At 49.8% G+C, this 22,570-nt stretch overlaps 1 protein-coding gene across 1 annotated transcript in view; it reads right to left on the reverse strand.

The window, feature by feature from the left end:
- MICAL2 (microtubule associated monooxygenase, calponin and LIM domain containing 2) overlaps positions 1-22,570 on the reverse strand; it is a 250,253-nt gene that overhangs the window by 65,438 nt on the left and 162,245 nt on the right. The window contains exons 26-30 of the mRNA XM_064365173.1: positions 17,988-18,168; positions 13,816-13,979; positions 7,920-7,997; positions 2,835-2,980; positions 290-1,571 (exon numbers count right to left, since the gene is read on the reverse strand). Of these exons, the coding sequence (XP_064221243.1) occupies positions 290-1,571; positions 2,835-2,980; positions 7,920-7,997; positions 13,816-13,979; positions 17,988-18,168 (1,851 nt within the window). The remainder of the gene's footprint in view (positions 1-289; positions 1,572-2,834; positions 2,981-7,919; positions 7,998-13,815; positions 13,980-17,987; positions 18,169-22,570) is intronic.

A 22,570-nucleotide genomic window follows, 5' to 3' on the forward strand; every position in this document is an offset into this window, starting at 1 on the left:
GAGCTGAGATCATGCCACTGCACTCCAGTCTGGGTGGCAGAGTGAGACTCTGTCTCAAAAAAAAAAAAGTGGTGGTACAGTTATGGTTGATTGGTCTCTTTTCAACACTTTCTATAATTTCAAAACTATTTTTTTCAGATTTTTTTCAAATTTTTCAACTTTAAGGTTTTCCTACTTTTGTTAGAATTTAAGAAGCAAAACAAAGCGAAAGATGCCTTCTTGTTGACGCAATGAGATAACTAACTGCCCAGCATGAAGTGCAGACGTTTATCCAGCCAGAGCCACTTACCTGCACCTCCAGCTGTAGGAGAAGGAGGAGGAGGAGGAGGAGGGGCTGCCTGGCACAGGGAGGCGATTTTGAAAGGCTGCAGCAGCTTCTCCAGGGCCTGCGCACTGTCTTCAGGTGGTACCTTCCTCTTGGGGCTGCTGAAGAGGTCCCTGATATCCTTCCTTTGTCTGGATTCTTGGAGGAAACTCTCAAAGGATTTGTCTTTGAGTCTGAGGGAGGAAAAAAGTGAGATTCTTTTCTTTGGAGGCCTGGAAGCATCTGGGAAGGTCTCTTGCAAACTCACTTTCTCGAGGAGTGTGGGGACATCTTCAATCTTGCTGCACGGTGGGGACATGACAGCAGGAAAGATCTTGGATGGCCGATTGGGCAAACTATGGGTGCGGAGGGCAGGGCCAGGAGGGCTAAGGGCTGAGGACTGGTTTCTCCCAGGGGAATGCTGGTCCCTGTCTTTATTGGAATTGGTTTTCCGAAGGCTGAATGAGCGAGTGCAGGTGTGTGTGGGCAAAGTTTTGGATTCTGGCTTGGCCCAGGCCCTCTTCCCACCTTCAGAGTTCGGAAGGAGGGGCTCTAGGGACCTCCGGATGGCATTGGCTATAAGCCGGAGCGGGGACCTGGGTGGAGGCACGCTTCGCTCCCCTCGAGCTTGTTCCGCGGGGGTTCCCGTCTCCTCCTGAACCCCTCTCTGGGTTGGCAGAGGCTCTCTTGTCACCCCAGGGAGCAGCAAGGGGCGAACTGGTTTCAGCACACGGCCTCCTCTACCACTCTCAGTACTCTTCTGGGAAAGTTGCTCCCCAGCTTTGAGGTGCACTTTCTCAGGGATGGAGTCATTCCAATCCAACAACATGGTCTTCTGCTCCTGAGTGAGGACTAACTTCTTTAGGCCTGGCTTCTCCTTTGCCAGCACTGGCCCTCCCTCCACTTCCTTCCTGGTTCCAGTACTCCCTTTTTCCTGGTCTTCTCCAGCCAAGGGAGACAGCTCTTGGCCTGGCAAGCACCTGTCCTTCCCCCAGATGGGGTGTGGGTCTCTGTGCTTGCTTCTGACGTCCCCAAGAGGGGCCTCTGCTGGCTGGCACTCATCAGAAATCATCTCTGCAGGGCCTGAGATGCCATCTTCACCAGGGCTCCCCAGGCAGTACTCTGCCCACTCTGGCTCTGGGTGATGAGGCAGATACAGGGGAATTTCCCTGGGTGCTCCTCGGGCTATGGCTCGCCTCCCAAAGGTTGCAGTTGGAGGACTTGGATGACCTCTTGAGACCTGTGAGAGGGGCTCAGAAGCTGTCAGCTAGAAGGGATGGGCAAAAATAGCAATTACTTAAATTTTCCACCATTTATTTATATGATAAAAGCAAATCTCAATCCACAACTCCCTCCCTTTTATTCTTTCCATCTCAGATGCCCAAATTCAAAAATAATTTTGCCTAAGATGATTTCAAAGGGATACTCTTTGTTCTAAGTAGCTGCCTTGCGTCCTGCCAGGATCTGCCTGGAACCCCTGAATCAGCACTGATGAAAGGGTTTTCTGAATCCCAGCTTAGCTGGGATTCAGGAAGCCAGAGGGGAAGACAAAGGTAGGACCCTGCTGTTGACAAGCTCCTGGGCCCATGAGAGCAGAGCTGGCTGGGCCTCTGTGGGTAGCCAGGCACACAGGGGAAGACAAGCTCCTCCTTTTCTTGCTCAGCCATTGTCTCTATTAAAGGGCATGTTTCACCCATAGGTATGTGCCTCCAACCACCAAGGAACCAAGGCTTCTTCCTTGGAGGCCATCAAAGTAAGAAGCAACAGTCACCCTCTGGGCTGAAGCTGTGGTGGCACAAGGATGGCCCTTAATACCTTTCAATGACCCTTTCTAACCTCCCACCTTGCACCATTGAGAAAGTAGCTATTTCTAGAATGCAGGAACTTGGCCCTTGGCAAAGAGAGAATGTGAGTGGATTCTAGGGGTGGCTATGGCCTCCCCAGAGCTCTGGTGCCTGAGGGGCAGGTCATAGCACAGGGGCTTCACCAGAGCACACATCTTTTCTGTCTTGTGCACTCTACTTTCAGAGCCTAGAACAGGCCCGACAGGTAACAAAGGTTTGATAAATACATACAGAAGGAAAGAGTCTAGCCTGCATATCAATGATGACATTTTATATCCAAGGGAGATGTTGCTTCCAAGGTTCTTGGACGCTACCAAAGGAAACCTCCCTTCTGTGTCTGCCATCCTACAGCTGCAAATTCCTCAATGCCCTCTGTAAGTGCTCAAGGGAAAGGTGTCCTGGCAGTTCTGCATCCTATGGAGACCTGGCACGGAGTCTAAACCCTGTAAAGTTTGCTGAGAAAGTAACTGCGTCCTCAGGATGGCTGTGAAGGAGCAGCAGGAGCTTCTGTGAAAGGTACATGTGAAGATGGCTGGCATAGACCCTTGACAGCGTGTCTTCTGACCCTGGCTTTGCACTTAGGTTGACCTATGAGCACGTGGAATCCAGAGATAAGTGTGGAAGGTGGGAAGAGTACCGGTAGCTCAGCTTCCCGACACCTGGTCAGGACCCTCAAGGACACTCACCTGAGGCAGGGAGGAGCCATCCCCAGAAACACTGGTTGCAGAAGAAGATGGTGGGGAACATGAACGAGAAGACAATGAAGGAAGAGGAGGAGAAGGACAAGGGTCCTTTGGAGGTGACATAGTTCTTTTGTTCACTGGCGTCAAACCTACCAAGGAAAAAACACACTCTTCATTACAAAGTGTTATTATTTTATCAAGAAAAGAGGAGACTTTAAGTGAAGCTCCAACTCTATAAACAGAAAGAGGAAGATGTCAGAGCCTGACTCAGAGGTTCCTGGTGCCGAGGCTTGGGACTCAGAGGAATGGGTAGAGCAGTGGCAGGGTCCCATGGGGCAAAGGAAGTCCCAGGGTAGGAAGTCTAAGCACCATTGTGTTTCAGACTCATGCGAGGATGCTCTTGAGAGATGTATCAGGGCATCTCCAGAACATTTCTTAGAAATACACGTCTGCCTCCAGAGAGTGTCCTAAAACCATCGTGGTTGGGAGCTGGGCTGTGTTAAATCACTCAGTCAATAAACCACCTGAGCTTTCCTCCCACAAGATGTTGGACCCTTTGCTGTGGGAACAGACAGGATAGACGTCCATGACTAAGGATATGGACTCTTCCTTCTCACATGTGTGCCAAGAGGCTCTCAGACAGGAAGAGTCGTTAAAGATTTTAAGAGAACACAAGGGCGGGAGGTTGCAGTGAGTATCAAATCATTTGAAGGATATGGAGTGGGGACCATGCCAAGCTCCTGTTGGTCAGGAAACAAACGGGATACAGTGTGGCAGCTCAGAGACGCAGGCGAAAGGTGCGGGGCAGGGCCCTGAGGACAGGCCTGATTCTGCACTGTGGGGGGCTGAGATCATCTAGTCTGGTGAGAGCAGAATTCTGAGTCGTACACTGTAAGATCAACCAAGCTCACATGCGCACTCTCTTCCTCTCCCTCTCCCCTGCTTTTCCCTCTCTCCCCTTCCTCCCCTCAAGCATGGTAACTTAAATCTAAAATCTCAAACATTTTATCTCCCTATTGGATCACTTCAGACCACTTGTCCCCAAATCATTTCTGTCAAATGCCATGCACCCTTTCAGATCTGCCCTCTTAGTACCTACCCTCAGCCCAACCAGCTCTCCCCAGAACTGTGGTGGCACATAGGGATGTCCCCCAGAAACTTCCCAGGACCACCACGTGGAACGAGCCCACTCTCTTGTCTGACTCTCTGCTTCTGGCTGCTCAGCTGACCCATTCAAATTTTCCTCCAGGGTGGCTAGCCTTCAGATTTTCACCCGCTTCATAGCGTAACACAATCCCCTGGTCTCAGTTTCCCCAAAGCTTTGGGTGGTGAGCTCTTCCTCAGGGACCCACACAGGCCAGGCCAAACCCATCCCACTGAGTCCCCTCCATGCCGGGGGCCAAACTCTTCTCGATATCCTGTCCTGCCTTCCCCTACACACCAATGCGAACTTGTGTGACCGTGTGTCCCAGCCTCGGGCTCCCAACAGATAGCACCACATGCCCACGCACGCAGGGTCAGCAAGCTCCCAGAGGGAGGCCTCGCAGACGCTTGCGGGGGGTGGGGGGGAAGGTAATTCCGGGAACAGATATGATCTGAGGGCGGCAGGAAGGAGCTGCCGGGGAGGCGGCTGGCCGGCCTCCCGCTACCGCACCCCCATCGCAGCCCAGGATGAGAAGGTTCCAGCCTAAAAAGGCAAAAGTTGTGAGTCAGTCCTTGTCTTGCTTCCCATCCTCATCCTCAACTTGCCAAATTCCTGGCAAATTCCTTCTTCCCTTCCTCCTTGCACCCTCATTCTCCTCTTTCTGCTGTCTTCCGAATCAAATCCCTTCACTTGCCTCCTCTCCCCTCGGCTCAACAGACTGCCTTTTTGTTCCCCTGAGGATCCCTCAGGGAACCTCCTGACAGGAAGCCAGGACCACCTCGGGAACCAAACCTGACAGAAACACCTCAGGGCTCACGAGGTCATGACCCGGAAGCTGTTCCCTTCTTTCCTCGATCTCATCCCCACTCCCACCCCCGCTAGGGGGTCTCTCTCTCCACACATGGTCCTCCTGCACTGCCTTCAAGATGGAACTCCAGCACGGCTTGAGGAGATTGGGGAAGCAAAGCCCCAGCTCAAGCCAAGCCCCCGGTCCCTGAGCTGCCATTCAAGCCATTGCTTGGGAGTTGGGCACAGCCTGGGGAGGAAGGTAATGGGAAACCTCCCCTTCCCGACGCCCACTTTGTCTTTGGGTTCTCTCAGAAGATGGTGAAGGGAAGCCTGAACTCCACCTCCTCACACACACATCAGCTGCCTGGCTCTGAACAAGTTACTTAACCCCTCAGTCTCCTCATCCAAAAAGTGGGCAGTCTGGTGCAGCTTCATGGGGTGGCTTAAGATGGGCTAAAAAGAGATGCCCAGTTGGCCGGGCACAGTGGCACACACCTGTAATCCCAGCACTTTGGGAGGTTGAGGTGGGCAAATGACTTGAGCTCAGGAGTTCAAGACCAGCCTGATCAACATGGCAAAACCCTGTTTTTTTGCCAAAAATACGAAAATTAGCCAGGTGTGGTAGTGCACGCCTGTGGTCCCAGCTACTTGAGAGGCTGAGGTGGGAGAATCACTTGAACCTAGGAAGTGGAGGTTGCAGTGAGCCGAGATCACACCACTGCACTCCAGTCTGGGTGACAGAGTGATGTTCCATCTCAAGGAAAACCAAAAACAAAAATCAGAGGTGCCCAGTGGGGCAGGACACAAAGTAAAAGCTAGTTCTCAGCAAAACATGAACTCCATTAGCTTCCCATCCTCTCATGCACACAAGCCGTGTCCAGTGAAGACACAACGCCCTGGCCCATTCCAGAGGGGGCTGCGCACTCTCCCCAGCCAGGATTTCTCTAACTCTTGGGCCGGGAGCTCCTCATTGGCTAACTCACATCCCCCACTGCTGGCCGTTTCCCTGAAACCTACATATGGCCCACAGGGGCTGCCCTGCCCTCTGCAGGGTCTCAGTCATGCATGCTGCTGGCCCCTATGGTTGCTTTGCCCGAAGGATGCCGAGGTTCAGCATCCAGGCTGCCTCTGGGTCAGGAGCTGGCATGGCCTCCTCTCTGGGCCCTCTGGCAGCAGCAACCTTTCCCCTAGATCCTAGAGGTCATCTAGCAGCATGATCAGCTGGGGAGGGTGCCTAGGGCAGCCGCATAGCCCCTCCGGCTGTCCCACTGGGGCTTGGAGCCAGAACCAGCTGAGATGGGGCAGTCATGCCTCTGGACAGGAGGGATGATACCACGCATTCTGCTTCCAATGGCAAGGCTAGCCCTGCCTCCTGGGGTTTCCTTTTGGGCAAAATGAAGACAATCAAAAAGATGGCTCTGGTGGCTTTCAGCTCCGGGGATTTTTGTGAGACTGAGACTCCAGGGTGCAGCTTCCCAGAGCTTGGAGGTTTTGCGAGGTTCAAATCCCTCTCAAAGTCTTGGAGCGCCCTCTAGGGGCGGCAACCTGAGCAGGCCTGAGCCCATGTGCTCCCTTTGCACTCAGTCCAGCCAGCTTGCTCCTTGGTTCCTTCCTGCCTTCATTGATTCGGCAAACAAGGACTGGGTTCCTCCTCTGGGCCAGACCGTACTAGACACTAGGCTGATTGAAATGATCAAAACTCAAACCCTGCCCTCAAACCAGCTTTCATATGACCTCGAGAAACACCATGCAATACTCTGAAAACTAAAGGCTGAGGTCCCCAGATCCATCCTAGACACCGTGGGGCTGTTCAGTAGTCCTCTTGTTGCTGTGCCTTCCCCAGCAACCCAGCCCTACTGGGGAGCGGGGGTCTCCCAGCAGCCTCCCTGCTCTCACCCTAGGCTGGGAGCTCCTCGAGGAGGGATTGAGCCCCCACACTGGCAGCACACAGTAGAGTGGGCTGGAAGCCTTGGGATGGACTCTGCACCCCCGCAGTCTGGGCCCGGGCAGCAGGGTTCCAGGGACTTGGGGAACACCGGAGCAGGGCAGTAAAGGTGATGACCCATGTGTGGCAATGTTAGCTCCTCTGCCTCTGCTGTCACTGCTGGGGGCTGTCAGAGGATTCAGGAGTTACTCTGGGCTGTCCCCAGATGAAGTGGCCTGCCCAAGAGTACAGCCCTGGGTCCTGCTCCCAAGGTGTCTGTGTCCCAGCCTGACCCGGTGGGAGGGTGGCGGGTCTGGGGGTGGTGGGGGAATGACTCACTGGCTGGGAGTCCTGACTCAGAAGGAAAGAAGACCAGGGCTCAGTTCCAATTGCAGCAAAGTTTCTTGGTAGAAACCCCTGTCTAAGCCAAGGCCTTCCTGGGTCCTCCTCTTCTAGGGTGAGGCTGGAGAGGGAGTGAGTATCCGGGTAGGTGGAAGGCAGCGATGAGCCTGGAATTGGATGAAGAATCTCTGGCCCTTGCTCAGGGTCTGGGGAGGTAACTCTGCTCAGTTAAGTGTTGCAGCCCCTGGATCGCGGGCCTGTCGGTGAGCCTGTGTGGTCACTGCGCCCCCTGGTGGGGCCTGCTGCCTCGGCACCTGCTGAAGCCCAGCTATTCCCCAGGGTGCTGGGACCAAGGCTGGCTCAGAAAAAGGAGCTGGGGTGTGTAGGTGTAGGGGTGTGTGTGTGTGTGTGTGTGTTTATGTGCGTGTGTGTGCACACATGTGTGTATTTGTAGAGGTGTGTGTGGATGTATAGGTGTGTGTATAGCACCCTGCTTTGTGTGAGCCCGTTAATCTGATGCCCCAGTCTCACCCCAGCATACAGAATCAAATCACAGAGTTTGTGAACCTCAGCTTACTCATCTGTATTTTAAAAACTTAGAGGCAATGATGGCTAAGGCCCTATCTGGGTGAAACTGTAGAATCCTAAAGCTCCATAATTCCTGAGCCAGGGGTGGAGTGGGATGGGAAGATCTTGAGTCCCTTGGAAAAGGCTCCCTCTAGTCAGCAGCAGAAATAAAGTCAACGTTATATTTTATTTCTTGCCTCTGACAACCAGGAGGCCATGCCAGAGAGATACCATGTAAGGAATGAGAACAGCTGCCCCTGAGAATTAACCAGAGATCTCTGCCCAGCCCCAGCCTCCCACCCCCAGAGAGCTGGTGACTCACTCGACCGGAATTCTCTCCTCCAGTTCTGGTATTTGCTTGGGGTTGGAGACTGGAAGCTATTGGCCCGTTGCAGAGCTGCTGTGGAAAAAGAAAGGGGCAGGGAAGATGGGGCTGGAGCAAGAGTCCATTAAAAGTATAGAGTAGGTAGGAATTTATCTCCTATGGCTCATTTACCACAGGTTAATAGACTAATGATCATAATTGACTGAACCCTCTCCTTCCCTCACACTGGACTCCTATCCTTACAACACACACTACCAAACTTTTCATTTGTCCACATATCAAATGTTTTTGTGTGTGTTTGTTTGTTTGTCACCCAGGCTAGAGTGTAGTGGTGAGGGTCATGGCTCACTGCAGCCTTGACCTCTTGGGCTCAAATGATCCTCCCACCTCAGCCTCCTAAGTAACTGGAACTACAGGCACACACCATCACAAGCAGCTGATTTTTTAATTTTTATTTTTTATAGAGATACGGTCCCACTGTATTGCCCAGGCCAGTCTCAAACTCCTGGGCTCAAGTGATCCTCACACCTCGACCCCGCAAAGTGCTGGGCTTACAGGCATGAGCTACCACGCCTGGCATCAAATATTTTTTAAGACCCTGCTATGGGACACGTACTGCCCTCAGAGAATGCCTCAGATTAGGAACTATCATCACTAAGATCATCAGTAAGCATCCACATGCATATATGCATTCGTGAAGACATATTTACACACGCATCTGTATAGACACACATGCATATATTCATTCATGTCAGAATAGTGGTTTAAAGCTGAGGCCTCACATCAAGGCTCCATATATGTAATACATAAAAACTGGAGCTGCTCTGATTGAAGCCAGGAAGCTGCAGGAAGTTCTACTCTCTGCCTCCCCTTTTCCCACAGAGCCCCCTAAACCCTCTAGAAACCAGGTTTAACTGAGGCTGTGGACCATGATCGATTGCTGTGGCCCTCCCTTGGTCTGGTTCCAAGGGAAACATATCTGTGGGACACTGTACTTCCTGTGGAAGACCCTTCTGCCAGCTGGGCCTTGAGGATTAGCTGAGCAAAAGGAACATCACATGCAGAAGAAAAACAGGTCTTGGGCTCTTAGACCTGTGTGAGAGTGGGCAATGGGGTCCATGTGTTCCCTGTTCTCACGCAAGGCCTGCAGATGTATTCTCAGGCTCCAGGCCCCTGTGCCTCCATCACAGCTGGAGAGGAAGGATGGGGACAGTGAAGGTCTGAGTGTGCACACAGGCAGGGCCAGGAAGCATGAATGGAAAGGAAGCCCAAGGGCATGATGTGGGGTGGCAGATGGAGGCAGCAATGGTCTGAGTCCAGGACTCTAAATCCAAGGCCCAGCTAGCCCAGCCCTCTATCTTTCTGTCTAGGCACAGTCCTAGGTATTTCACTCCCTGCCAGGTCTCACAGTGGGGCTCCTTCTTAGCAGCCAGGCTGTGGAGCACAGGTGTCAACCACTACCTGGGGGCTTACTTTCCTCAAGACCAGATCCTTTATAGCTCCTCTACCTCCCTTACTCCACGTGTGAAACTGCCTTTGCAAAATTATAACTGAGAAAATTATGACAGTAAAGAAATCTGACCTAACTGATCGATCTTGCTTCTACCCTCCAAGCTGCCTTTGTTCATTGCTGGGCGTAGGCTGAACTAACTTTGGGAGAAACTTAGTTTATAGTTTAGTTTGGAAATAAAGACGATAACAGCCCTCTCCCCAAACAAACCCCCTTCCTGCCTGGGGATGAGACTGCCTTTGCAGGACTAACAAATTAGCCACAAGATTAGAAATTGTGGTTTAGGAGTCATGCAGCTGGAGGCTGTAAGATTAGGAACCTCCCCAGATTGCATCCTGGGGCTAACATCGCTATTGTAAAGCCTAAGAGCAAGGCTTGAGATATTTTGTAGACCCTGCACTCAAAGGATCAGCTGGTACCACCCAGACTGATAAACTGGCTCATCTGGTCTTTTAGCCCCACTCAGGAACTGATTCAGTACAAGAGGACAGTTGGGACTCCCTGTGAGTTCATCTCTGACCTGACCAATCAGCATCCTCCATTTTCTGAACCTCTACTCACCAAATTATCTTTAAAAACCCTGATCCCCAAGTTTTCAGGGAGACTGATTTAAGTGATAATAAAACACTGGTCTCCCACACAGCTGACTCTGTGAATTAAACTCTTTCTCTATTGCAATTTCCCTGTCTTGATAAATCAGCTCAGTCTAGGCAGCAGGCAAGCAGAACCCAATGGGTGGTTACATTTGGAGATGCTTCATGCCTGCTCTGCCTGGCAGGTTCCCAATGCCACAGGCCTGCTCTCAAAATCAAGTCCATGGGTTTGAGGAGGAGCCTGTGTGGATGGGCACACAGCTACATCCTGTGGGCCAAAGCTAGCCTCTTAATCTCTTAATGAAAACATTTCTCAAAATAATAATTTTTAAAAACCTGCATAAAGCTCTGATTGCTTGTCAGCTTGTAACTTTGTGGAATGGAACTTATTGGAAATGACTAAAATTCATGAGAGATTTTCCATCACTGCTGTTACTAGAGCACATATTTTTACCACAGTGGGAACAACAGGGTGGGTGGTAATGATTTCCTCTAGTAATGCTGAGCAGCATAGAGTGGGCTGATCCCTTCTTTTTAGCTTATATTCTATGTGAGTTTATTTATGTTAAAGGAGCACTTTCAGAGATCTTAGTGCATGACCCACTGTAAAAGGAGTCAGAGGGTATTTTCCCATGTGGTGCTGATGATATCATTTTACTGTTACAAACTGATAAGTGTCCTCCATATGCCATTGGACCATCCTGTTATCAAATTATTGCCAGAAAAAAGATGGATGAATACCAGTTCCTCTAAGCCAGGATAATTTGGGGGCAGGTTGTTCTCCTAAATCTAACTGGTGTACAGCCAAGAGTCCAATGCAGTAGATCAACTCATTTAGCTGCTTGGGCATGGATTTTACGATGAATTCATCTAGGCAGGCCTTCCACAAAGCTGCATTTCTGATTCCCAAAGTGTAGAACATGGCCCACTGTGTCAAAGTGCCTGGGGATGCTTGCACAAAATGCACGTACTTGGCCCCACGCCACACGCACTGCATCCAAATCTCTGATGGTGAGAACCTGGGAATCTGCCTCTTAAACAAGATTGTCAAGAACCACTGACGCCGATGTTTTGAGGCTTTCTGCAGCCTCCACAACATAGGGTGTGAGCTTACTTCAGGCATCCTCTTGGGCATGCTCTCTGAACTCTGAGGATGTAATAGGTTCCTTCATGTGCCAAGGTAGTCCCAGAAGTCTTTTAAAAAATTGTGGCAAAATATGCATAATATAAAAATTGTCACTCGTACATTTTTAAGTCTAGACTTCAGTGACATTAAGTACACCTACACTGGTGTGTAGCCGCCACCACCTCCCCACCTCCCATCTTCAGAACTCTCTCCTCATCTCAACGGATGCTTGTTTTTTTAGGACTGGCTTATTTCCTTCAGCATCATGCTTTGAAGGTTCATCTAAGTTGTAGTGTGTGTCAGAGTCCCTTCCTTTTAAAGTCTGAATAACATTTTGCCATATGGATATACTGTGTTTTGTGTATCTGTTTGTCTGTTGAATATTGATTTGCTTCCCTGTTTTGGCTAACGTGAATAATGCTTCTACAAGCATGGCTGGACCAACCTGGAGTCTTTTTTTTAACTCCACACTGAAACCAGGAGTCTTTTCAAAGCAATATACTGGTCTTGTCTGGCATTCCCTTGGTTTACCTTGGAGGCCTTTATCCAGGTGAGACTTGTGGTTAATGAAGCTCCATTAAACCCACTCAAGGGGCCAACCCTACATTTTCAGGTAAAGTGATGGGGTTACCATACCGAGCAACACAAAGCACAGCACTTAGACCTGGGCCAGAGAGCTCAGCCATCCCATGTGGTCCACCTAGCAGTGATCAAGACAACGACTGATGAAGACTAACTCGACAAAGAATTGTTTGAGAGCCACACAGGTCTACCCACTTCTCTATCTACTCTGTATTTTATTCTGGAGTTAAACTAGACTGTCAGAAACAAAATGCTTTGGCCTCACTACCCAACCCCATCCTGCTAAGAAAACTGCAATCACTGAGTCATGTTTTGTTGTCATTCCCTCACCTTCCAGCAAGGGATGCTGTAAGGAACAGCCTGGAGAAAACTAGGGCTGCATTTTCTGAGAAACTGTGAAGACACGATCTAACCCATTTCTCAATATCATCTATTCAGCACAAGCCGGAAACTCTCTATAGAGTTAAGCATTAGGAGAAATTGTGCCTGCTCAGAGACCTGCTGCAAACCAATACAGGTTTTTCTCATGAACGATGAGAATAATGACATTCTGCGTTTCCTTTTTAACGCTGGAAGCCAGAAAACTCAGAATCAAACTTACGATTCAACTAGAACAACTGTTTAGGACTATGGTCTGCCTCTCTGAGGTCTATCCCTCCCAAACTGGTTTTGTTAGTCCTGATTTTGAGGTTTAATCTTTCATGTTTATAGATGTACAATTTTGTTTTATGTTTTTCTTGTAAGTTGCCTAAAACCCTCTGGCAATTGAATGGGAAATGGAGAGAAGGGATGAAAGGCAGCCTGATTTCATATCTGGAAATGGGGAGCTGGAGCCCAGGGGGATGAAAGGGTACACCAAGGCCACATGGTAACTGGAGGCAGGGCTGGACCCAGCTGGGCACAGGAGAGTACTTGGTTCAGTGTCAGTGCTGAGACTTTCTGCACAGCCCCGCAAATGGTACTCAACAAATGTGTTTGGATAATAATCTGTCCTTCTTTTTAAAGTCTCACTTTAAAAAGAAATACAAGGGTAAAATTCAACATTTCCAGGATTTAAAAATACCTATTGAGTTCTTTCTGCCCTAGTCCTGGTCTTCCTGGGAAACCATCACTCCTGGGAACATTTCATGGACCAGGTGGCAATTCTGCTCTTGGCCACCAGATAGCGGTGCAGGACAAGTTGAGCTCCAGCTCTCCCAGGGCAGCTAAGGCTGTGAGGCCAGTTGGCAGCAAGTTACCGTCAGGTTAGCCCGTTTCTTCCCAGGCTCGCCCAGAAGTTGCCCATAAGTCAGAAGATTTGGTCCCAAGTTGTTGACTGAATCAAAACACCCAATTCTAGGTCACCTTTGTATTAAACACAAGCTGGGCTGCTAAGTAGGCCAGAGCTTGGGCGGTGGTGGCTGGGGGGTGTCACCAGCCCTGGCTGAGACTTTGAGAGAGCACTCAACCTGTTTGCTCACCTGTGGAACAAGCTTCACACTACTTACCCCACAGGGTCATCCTGGGATGGGATGGGGCCACATATGGGAAAAGTCCTGGCCCATTACAGGTACGCAGTAAAAGTGCATTAATTGTTGTGTAGAATCGTTTGGGTCCATCCCACAAGCCCCAAACACCGGAAATGGCCCCGGTGCTGTCAGGTGGTCCCAGGGAGATGATGCTGTCCAGGGTCGCATGCTGCCTGACAGCAACCGGACCCAGCTCCCTTCCCTCAGGGGCTGTGGGTGATGGAGGGGCCCCTAAAGAGATGCCCACACAGGAGACAGGAGGGAGAGCAGCGCTCCAGGCAAGAGGAACCTGCGGGCCCCTTATCCCTGCCGGCCTGTGATATACCACACTGGCCAGGCCCCATGACATCCTCCCCACTGGGATTCCAAAGCTTTCATGGAGCGGGAAGTCAGGCCTGGGTCCAGTCCCCTCACTGTCACTTGCCTCAGTCTCCCCAAAGGTCCTAGCCCCACTGCCTTTGAGCCTGAGGGCGAGGCCTTCTGTCACCTGGTCTTCCATGAGGGAAATTCGTCTGTGAGGGTCTCTGCTCCCTCCCCGCTTCCCAGAATCAAGCCCTGCGGGCTCTCTGCTCACCATGCACAGCTTTGGGCTCCTCAGGGCACTGTGGAGCGACCACTCTGCTCAGGGCCTTCCTCAGGGAGGCATGCGGTAGAGACAAGGGTGCTGACCGGGGTTTCTCTTCACAGGGCTCTGGGCGGGAGGGCTCGCGGCCACCATAGTCAGACTCTGTGTCAGAGCTGGAAGGAGGAAGGAGCGGGTGGATGAGTCAGGGGCCCTGGAACCCACACCCTAACACACCCACACTACCCAGCACTCCTCCAGCGCACCTGGGGAGCCTGGGCTTAGTTCTGTGTGCCCAGAGCCCAGCTTTGGACTTTGCAGTGTGTTGAATTGTTTCCTGAAAACTTATGCTGAAGTCCTAACCCCAAGTACCTTCAGGTGTGACTGCATCTAGAGCTAAGGCCTTGAAGGAGGTCATTAAGGTGCAATGAGGTCATTAGGTGGGCCCTTGTCCAGCACACCTGATATCTTTATAAGAGGAGGAAATGTGGACACAGACACGCACAGAAGGAAAACACTGTGTGAACAGGAAGACGTCATCGACAAGTTCAGAAGGGAGGCTGGAACCTACCTTCCCTCCAGTCCCACCGTAGGAACCAGCCCTGCCCACACCTTGATCTCGGACTTCCAGCCTCCCAATCAGTGAGAAAATACATTGTTGTTTAAACAGCCTGATCTGTACAGCTTTGTTATGGCAGCCAGAGCTGAACAACACAGGCTTGGCTCAGAGCAGAAGAAAGGGGCCCAGCAGTGCATGAGGAGCTGTTTGAATGAAGACTGCTCTGCTCACCTGCACCTGTCCCAGAGCATGAGCCCTCAGGTCTCTCTGGCCAGGTAAGCTCATCATTAGGGACTTGGTCCTGAAAGTTCAGGCATTTAAATACTGCTCTCTTCCTCATGGAATGGATGAAAGAACGGAAAATTCTACCTGAGTGGAGGTAGCAGGTGGGTAGTATTTAACATGGGCCTTAAATAACTGGTAGGGATTCAATTATCTACAGGAAGATATTCTTACTCTGGAAGCAACTCATCAGAGCCCAGGGCTTTAATAGCCTCTAAAATCGCCATCTCCAGCCCTGCCTCCCAGAACTTCACACTTACATATTCGACTGCTTACTTGACATCCACACAGACACCGGCATCTCAAACCCAATGTGTCCCAAACAGAACTCTTGATTTTCTCCACTAACCTGCACCTTCTCTGAAATCTTCCCCACCTCAAGATAACTTTGCAAATGACCATACCAGCCATTCAGTCACTCTGGAAAAATTCTTGGAATTGCCCTGAAATTCTCTTTCCCTCTCATGCAGTCCACTAGCAAATCCATCTCCACTGGCCCCACCCCCTGTCCCCAAGCTGCAGACTCCCACCTGCTCTTCCTGTGTTCATCCTCACACAACCCTGCCTCATCCATTTCCCAAAGCAGGGCCTGCTGATCTGTGAAAACTATAAATGAGATGTCACTCTTCTACTTAAAAATCCTTGGAATTACAGTCATGTCTTTCATAAAGACGTTTTAGTCAGCGATATAACCCATATATGATGGTGGTCCCATAAGATTACAACAGAGTGGAAAAATTCCTATCACCTATTGACGTCACAGCCCTCGTTAACATCGTAGGGAAAGGCATCACTCATGTGTTTGCGGTGATGCTGGTGTAAAACCTACAGCACTGCCGCCAGTTAAAAAGTAAAGAATAAATACATAAATTTAAAAATAGAAAAAAGCTTATAGAATAAGGATATAAAGAAAGAAAATATTTTTTCAGCTATTCAATGTGTGTTTTTTGCTGTGTTATTACAATAGAGTTAAAAAGTTTAGAAAGTAACAAAGTTATAGTAAGCCAATTTATTATTGAAGAAAGAAAAATATTTTTCAAATAAGTGTAGGGTAGCCTAAGTGCACAGTGGGATAAAGTATACAGCAGTTACAGTGACGTCCCAGCCTTCACATTCACTCACCACTCACTCACCACCCAGAGCAGCTTCCAGTCCTGTGAGCTCTAGTCACAGTAAGTGCCCTATACAAGTGTGCCCTTTTTTTATGTATTATATTGTGTTTTTACTATACCTTTTCTATGTTCAGATGCGTTTAGATTCACAAATACTTACCATTGCGTTACAATTGCTGATAGTATTCAGTACAGTAATGCACCATACAGGTTTGTAGTCTGGGAGCAATAGGTTACAGCATATAGCCCAGGTGTGGAGTGAGCGTCCCATCTAGGTTTGCGTAAATATCTCCATCATGCTCACATAATGGCAGAATCACCTCATAACACATTTCTTAGAACACATCTCGACTCTTAAGCAATGCATGACTGAATACCTAGAATACAATTTACCTTGTCTTACAAGCCAGGCTCCTGTCTTCCTTTCTGGTGTAGTCTCTTATCCTTCTCCCCCTTAGGGTGTACCTGCCGCACAGACCTTCTCTTACCTCTGAGACAGGCTCACTCTCACCCCGGGGCCTGTCATTCGCTGTTGTCACTTCCTGCATTCCCCTTCTCCCTTGGCTGTCCCTTCTTGTCAACCAATTTTCAGCTTAAATGTCACCTCCTGTCGGGCACTGTAGCTCACACCTGTAATCCCAGCACTTTGGGAGGCCAAGATGAGTGGATCATGAGGTCAAGAGTTCAACACCGGCCTGGCCAAGATGGTGAAACCCCGTCTCTACTAAAAATACAAAAATTAGCCAGGTGTGGTGGTGGGTGCCTGTAATCCCAGCTACTTGGGAGGCTGAGGCAGGGGATTGCTTGAACCCAGGAGGTGGAGGTTGCAGCGAGCTGAGATCGTACCACTACACTCCAGCCTGGGTGGCAGAGTGAGACTCTGTCTCAAAAAAAAGTCACTTCCTCTGGGAGACTGTGGGAATTTGTCTGCAAAGGTGGTTGCAATCATTCCCCTTAGATCCACACCCTTTGCAATGGGGGCTTTGCAGCTCTTTCCCTAAAGAGTGCAGCCTATTCCCCACCTCTTCAATCTGTTCAGGCCTTGTGACATGCTGTAGCCAATCAGATGCAACAGGAATAGCACTGTGCATTGCCAAGCCTGGGCCTCAGGCGATAATGGATGGCTCCCCTCTTTCTCTTAAGGCCATGGGAACAAGCCTGGGCTGCCAGTTGGAGGATGAAAGACCCACGGCCCAATAGCTCTCTGTCACCCCAGCTGACGTTCAGGCTCCAAAGCAGAACCTGCTGGCCCAAACTCACAGGTGAGCCCACGAAGGCCAGAACTGCCCAGCTGTGTCTGGCTTACTTGGTCAGGCTTGGCTTACTCTGGTCTGCTTTCTTACACAATCATGGTGTAATAAATGGTGGCTGGTTTAAGTCACTCATTTTGGGGCTGGTTTGTCACTCAGCATTATTGCAGGCATCAATAACTGCTGCAGAGGCCTTTTCCTGGCCACTCAGTCTAAGGCAGCTGACCAGACACTCCATAGCATGTGTCTGTTTTATCTCTTGACCTGACGCATATGTGATGCTTTTCTTGTTTAACTACTCACTTGCTTCCTCGCTGGCTCCCAATGTTACAAAAGCCGTGGGAAAGCAAGGAGCTTGTCTTGTGCTGTTCACTTCTGTATCCTCAGAGTCTAGTATGTAACAAGCAATCAATACCTGCTGTTGACGTACCTCTTGAGTGAATTCAGTGCATCTGGGGGAATCCTGGAGTCTGCATGTCTAATAACCACGCCAGGTGATTCTGATGCAGGGGATGAGGACAGTGCTCGGAGAGATAGTCACCTACAACACCAGGGCTTCACTCCTCATGTCCCCCACCCTGCGTCCTAGCCTGCCCAGCCCTATGCATCACCATCTTGCAGTGGGCAGGCCCGAGGGGCAGGTGACACCATTCTGCACCCCTCACTGCAGACAGCATGACAACTGCCTCCTGAGAAGAACGTGGGTCCAGGCTCTTTCCCTTCCTGAGAAAATAATAACTGCTAACACTTACAGTTTAGCTTATGGTGTGTGGGCACTGTTCTATACCCTTAATACATATGAATTCTGTGAATCTTACAACTCCCTCTGAGATGGGTACTATGATTGTCCCCATTTTACAGATGAGGAAATGGAGGCAGAGAGTCCACACTGCAAGTGAGAAGAGAGAAGACCCAATCCCAAATGCAATTCCCTTCCTCCAACTCCAGTTCTGTCCCCATCTGGCAGCAGCCTGAACATACCTGCTGTCCTCGCTGGTGACCAGGACACACACAGCCAGCACATCCTGTCCAGCTGCATCCTCCCCAGGGCTGATCCTCACCGAGGTCCACTCGGAGGGCAGGGGAGAGGCGGCGTCTCCTTCCGCATCACTGTGCTGTGGCTCAGAGATGCTCTTCGGCTTCTTGGGGGAGGTGGGCTCATCTGCTGAGAGGAGAGCAGGGTCTAGAGAGATGGTGCGAATGAATGGCCCGGCAGGACTCCTCCAGGGGCTCAGGGCCCCTGCAGGCCTGGGGTCTATTTGGACCCTCCAAAGCTGGCCCTGTCCTCTGTGCCACTGCTGGGACCCTCACCCCTGAGCCCACCAGAAGCCCAGGCATTCAGAGCACGCCTCCTACGTGCAAGGCACGAATGCACAGATCATCCCACTTAATCCACAGGGAAGGTCCTGAAATGCTCAGAGGGCCCATTCTGGGCTAACCAGCCTCTGAACTGCTGCTGTCAAGATGGCAACATCCAACATGTTGCTAAATCCAGTGGTAACATCACAGTTCTCATCCTATTTGACTATGTGACACAGTGGCAGCATTTAACCCAGCTGGTCACTCCCTCCTAGAAACAGCTCTCAGCCTCTAGGATGGCATGGCCTGCCCAGCCCCCCAGCCCCTACTTCACTGGCTAGCTCCTTCAATTCCTCTGCTGGTTCCATCCTCTCCCCTTGACCTTGTAACACTGAGAGATTCCGGGGCTCAGTCTCTGAACCTTTTTTCTTCTCTGTCTGCACTCATGCTCCTGATGCTCCCATCTGGTCTCATGGCTTTAAATAACCCTAGACAACAATGACTCCCAGATCTCTGTCTCCAGCCTGGACACTCCCAACTCTAGACTTACAGAGACCACTGCTCACTTGCCTCTCCATCCGGATGTCTAACAGACATGTCAAACTCAACACGTCCGAATGGAGGTCTTCATCTTCTCCCCTCACCCAGCATGTCCTGCCCACAGCCTTCCCCCTTTCAGTAAATTGCAACTTTGGCTTCCTGTGACTGCAGCCAACACCTCACCAGCACCTTAGACTGCTCTTGTTCTTTCATTCTTCATTAGAGCCACTGGCCGATCCTGATGGGTCTGCCCTCAAAACATGTCAGGAATCCAGACCCCTCTCGCCACCTTCCTACCCCTGGTCCGGGCACCATCATCTGTTGCTTGGATCGTAGAAACGGCCTCTGCTCGGCCTCCATCCCTGCCCTCTTGCTGTGCCGGACCCCTCAGTCTATTCTCAACACAGCAGCCAGGGTGACCCTGCTAAAACCTGTCCCCTAGCACTGGCCCCAGGCTGGCCCTGCCCTACCCATGGCACCTCCTTGATGCTCCTCCCACACTCTGGGCACACGCCCTTCTCGGACCCCTTGTGCTGCTCTTGCTTCTGCCTGGAAGGTGTTATTCCCAGACGTTCCCCTGCAGGCCTCACTCACTCAGTGGTTGTCTTCGAGTCCTTGGTTGAACGTCACCTGCCCTGACCATCCTATTTAAAATTGCAGCCCGTGGCCTCAGTGCGCTCCACTCCCCATGATTTTTATTCATAGTGTGTCTCAGCCTCCGATGAACTATACAATTTTCTTTTTCATTTTGTTTATTGTCTCTTCTGTGACTAGAATGTAAGCAGTGATTTTTGTCTGTTTCATTTGTTGCTAGGGTGGTCCCTGGCGAAGGGTAGGCATTCAGTGACTGTCTGCTGAATGAGTTCATGAATGAATGCACCCAGCTCTGTCTTGGCCACTAACTAGCTGGGTGACCTCATCTCCCGGGACAGTGTCCAGAGAACAGGTGTCACTTTTCCTTCCTAAGGTGGAGCCTTCACCTGAACTTGGCTCCCTCTCACTTCCCTCCTCCCTCTCTGCAGCATCATTCTTGTGTTCTCTTTTGTCTACTGAACCTTTCCTGTCTGTATTTAAATATGCTGAAAGCCTCCTGTTTTGCCAAAACTCCTTTTAATCCCATTCCTCACTCCCAGCCCCAGCCTACTCTTTCTTCTTCCTTCCCAGCCAAGCTTCCTGGAAGGCTTGGCTACACTCCTCTCTCTCCTCTTCTTTATCAACCCCCAATTCCTATAATCATGCCTGTGCCTCCGCCGCTCCCAAACTGCCCCCGGCACAGTCTGCAGTGGCCTTCTTGTTGCTAAGTCCAATTCACAGGACGTTGGGGGTCCTCCTGCGGTCCTTGAGCCTGCCCCCTCCCTGCTCCCGGGGACACCTTCTCTCTGCCATCCAGGATTCCAGCCAGTCCTTCAACAACTAGGTTCTCCATGCATCCACCTGAGCCCTCTCATTTTGTACCTATGAATTCTCTCTGGGAGATAGAATCTCTTCCCTAACTGTATTTACCACCTGTGAAGATGAACAAGACATTTTGATTTTTATGTGAAATACCTTGTCTTAAAATATCATATAGATCAAAAGAAAACATGTCTGCAGCAGACTGAGCAAGTGGGTTGCTAGTTTGTAGCCCCTGGTGTATGTAGATGCTTGCTGTGTGCGCATGTCTACACTTCTAAATTAGTGTAACTGGGGATGGAAGGCATTTGAGGAATATAATCAGATGCTTTGCTACATAATAATAATGACATGGCAATGGTGGTGATGGTGGCAGCATTAGTCATAATAAAAGCAGTAGCAGCTTACTCTTATTGTATGTGCAATACATACCAAGGATTGTTAGAGCATTTGATATGTATTAAGTCTATTAAATGTCACACGATACTCTCAGAAAAGCATTGTTATTACCCCCATTTTCCTGCTGAGAAAACTCAAGCACAGGAAGCGATCCAAGATGGCCGAATAGGAACAGCCCTGGATTGCAGTTCCCGGTGAAAACACAGAGGGTGAGTAATCACCGCATTTCCAAATGAATTTTTACTGCCCACAGACCAGACTCCCGGGTGGAAAAGCGCCATGAGTCGCCAGTGTGGAAACAGCTGGTGCAGCGGGTCTCCAGACAAAAACTCACACAAATCCGGGCATCATTTCAACTGGCAACTGGAACGCCTGGAAGACAGAGTCTCCTGTTCAACTGAAAACAAGAGGACTGAAACAGGGAGCCAGGTGATCTGGCTTGGCCGGTCCCACCCACACAAAGACCAGCAATCTGAAACACTCTGGATTGAGAGTTTCACAGCAAGCACAGCTGGACCTGGGACGGTCCAGCTCTGTAGGGGGCAGGTCATCTGACATTACCAAGGCAGTCCACCACTACCAAGGCAGTCTGCCATTACTGAGGCAGACCACCATAAAACCCTAGAAGAAAACCTAGGCAAAACCATTCAGGATATAGGCATAGGCAAGGACTTCATGACTAAAACACCAAAAGCATTGGCAACAAAAGCCAAAATAGACAAATGGGACCTAATTAAACTCCAGAGCTTCTGCACAGCAAAAGAAACAATCATTAGAGTGAACTGGCAACCAACAGAATGGGAAAATATTTTTGCCATCTACCCATCTGACAAAGGGCTAATATCCAGAATCTACAAAGAACTAAAACAGATTTAGAAGAAAAAAACAAACAAGCCCATTCAAAAGTGGGCGAAGGATATGAACAGACACTTTACAAAAGAAGACATATATGAGGCCAACAAACATATGAAAAAATGCTCATCATCACTGGTCATTAGAGAAATGCAAACCAAAACCACATTGAGATACCATCTCATGCCAGTTAGAATAGTGATCATTAAAAAATCTGGAGACAACAGATGCCAGAGAGGATGTGGAGAAATAGGAACACTTTTACACTGTTGATGGGAGTGTAAATTAGTTCAACCATTGTGGAAGACAGTGTGGCGATTCCTCAAGGATCTAGACATGGAAATTCCATTCAACCCAGCAATTCCATTACTGGGTATATATCCAAAGGATTATAAATCATTCTATTATAAGGACACATGCACACAAATGTTCATTGCAGCACTGTTTACAATAGCAAAGACTTGGAACCAACCCAAATGCCCATCAATGATAGACTGGACAGGGAAAATGTGGCACATATACACCACAGAATACTATGCAGCCATGAAAAACAATGAGTTCATGTCCTTTGTAGGGACATGGATGAATCTGGAAACCATCATTCTCAGCAAACTGACACAAGAACACAAAATCAAACACCACATGTTCTCACTCATAGGCGGGTGTTGAACAATGAGAACACATGGACACAGGGAGGGGAGCATCACACACTGGGGTCTTTTGGGGGGGACTAGGGGAGGGACAGCAGGGGGTGGGGAGTTGGGGAGGGATAACATGGGGAGAAATGCCAGATATAGGTGATGGGGATGGAGGCAGCAAACCACATTGCCATGTATGTACCTATGCAACAATCCTACATGTTTTTCACATGTACCCCAGAACCTAAAATGTAATAAAATATATATATATACATTAAAAAAAAAGAAAAAGAAAACTCAAGCACAAAGAGGTTAAAACACCAGCACATGGTCATCTATTCTGTCAGAGGACGGGGATCAGTCTGTGTGTCTGTGAACACAGAACCACGCATGGACACTGTTTTGCGTGACCTTCGTGCTGGGAGTTTTGGCTGGAAAGCGCTC

Source organism: Aotus nancymaae, unplaced genomic scaffold (assembly GCF_030222135.1).
Source record: "Aotus nancymaae isolate 86718 unplaced genomic scaffold, 86718_ANA_hifiasm-v0.15.2.pri h1tg000059l, whole genome shotgun sequence".
Lineage (NCBI taxonomy): Eukaryota > Metazoa > Chordata > Mammalia > Primates > Aotidae > Aotus > Aotus nancymaae.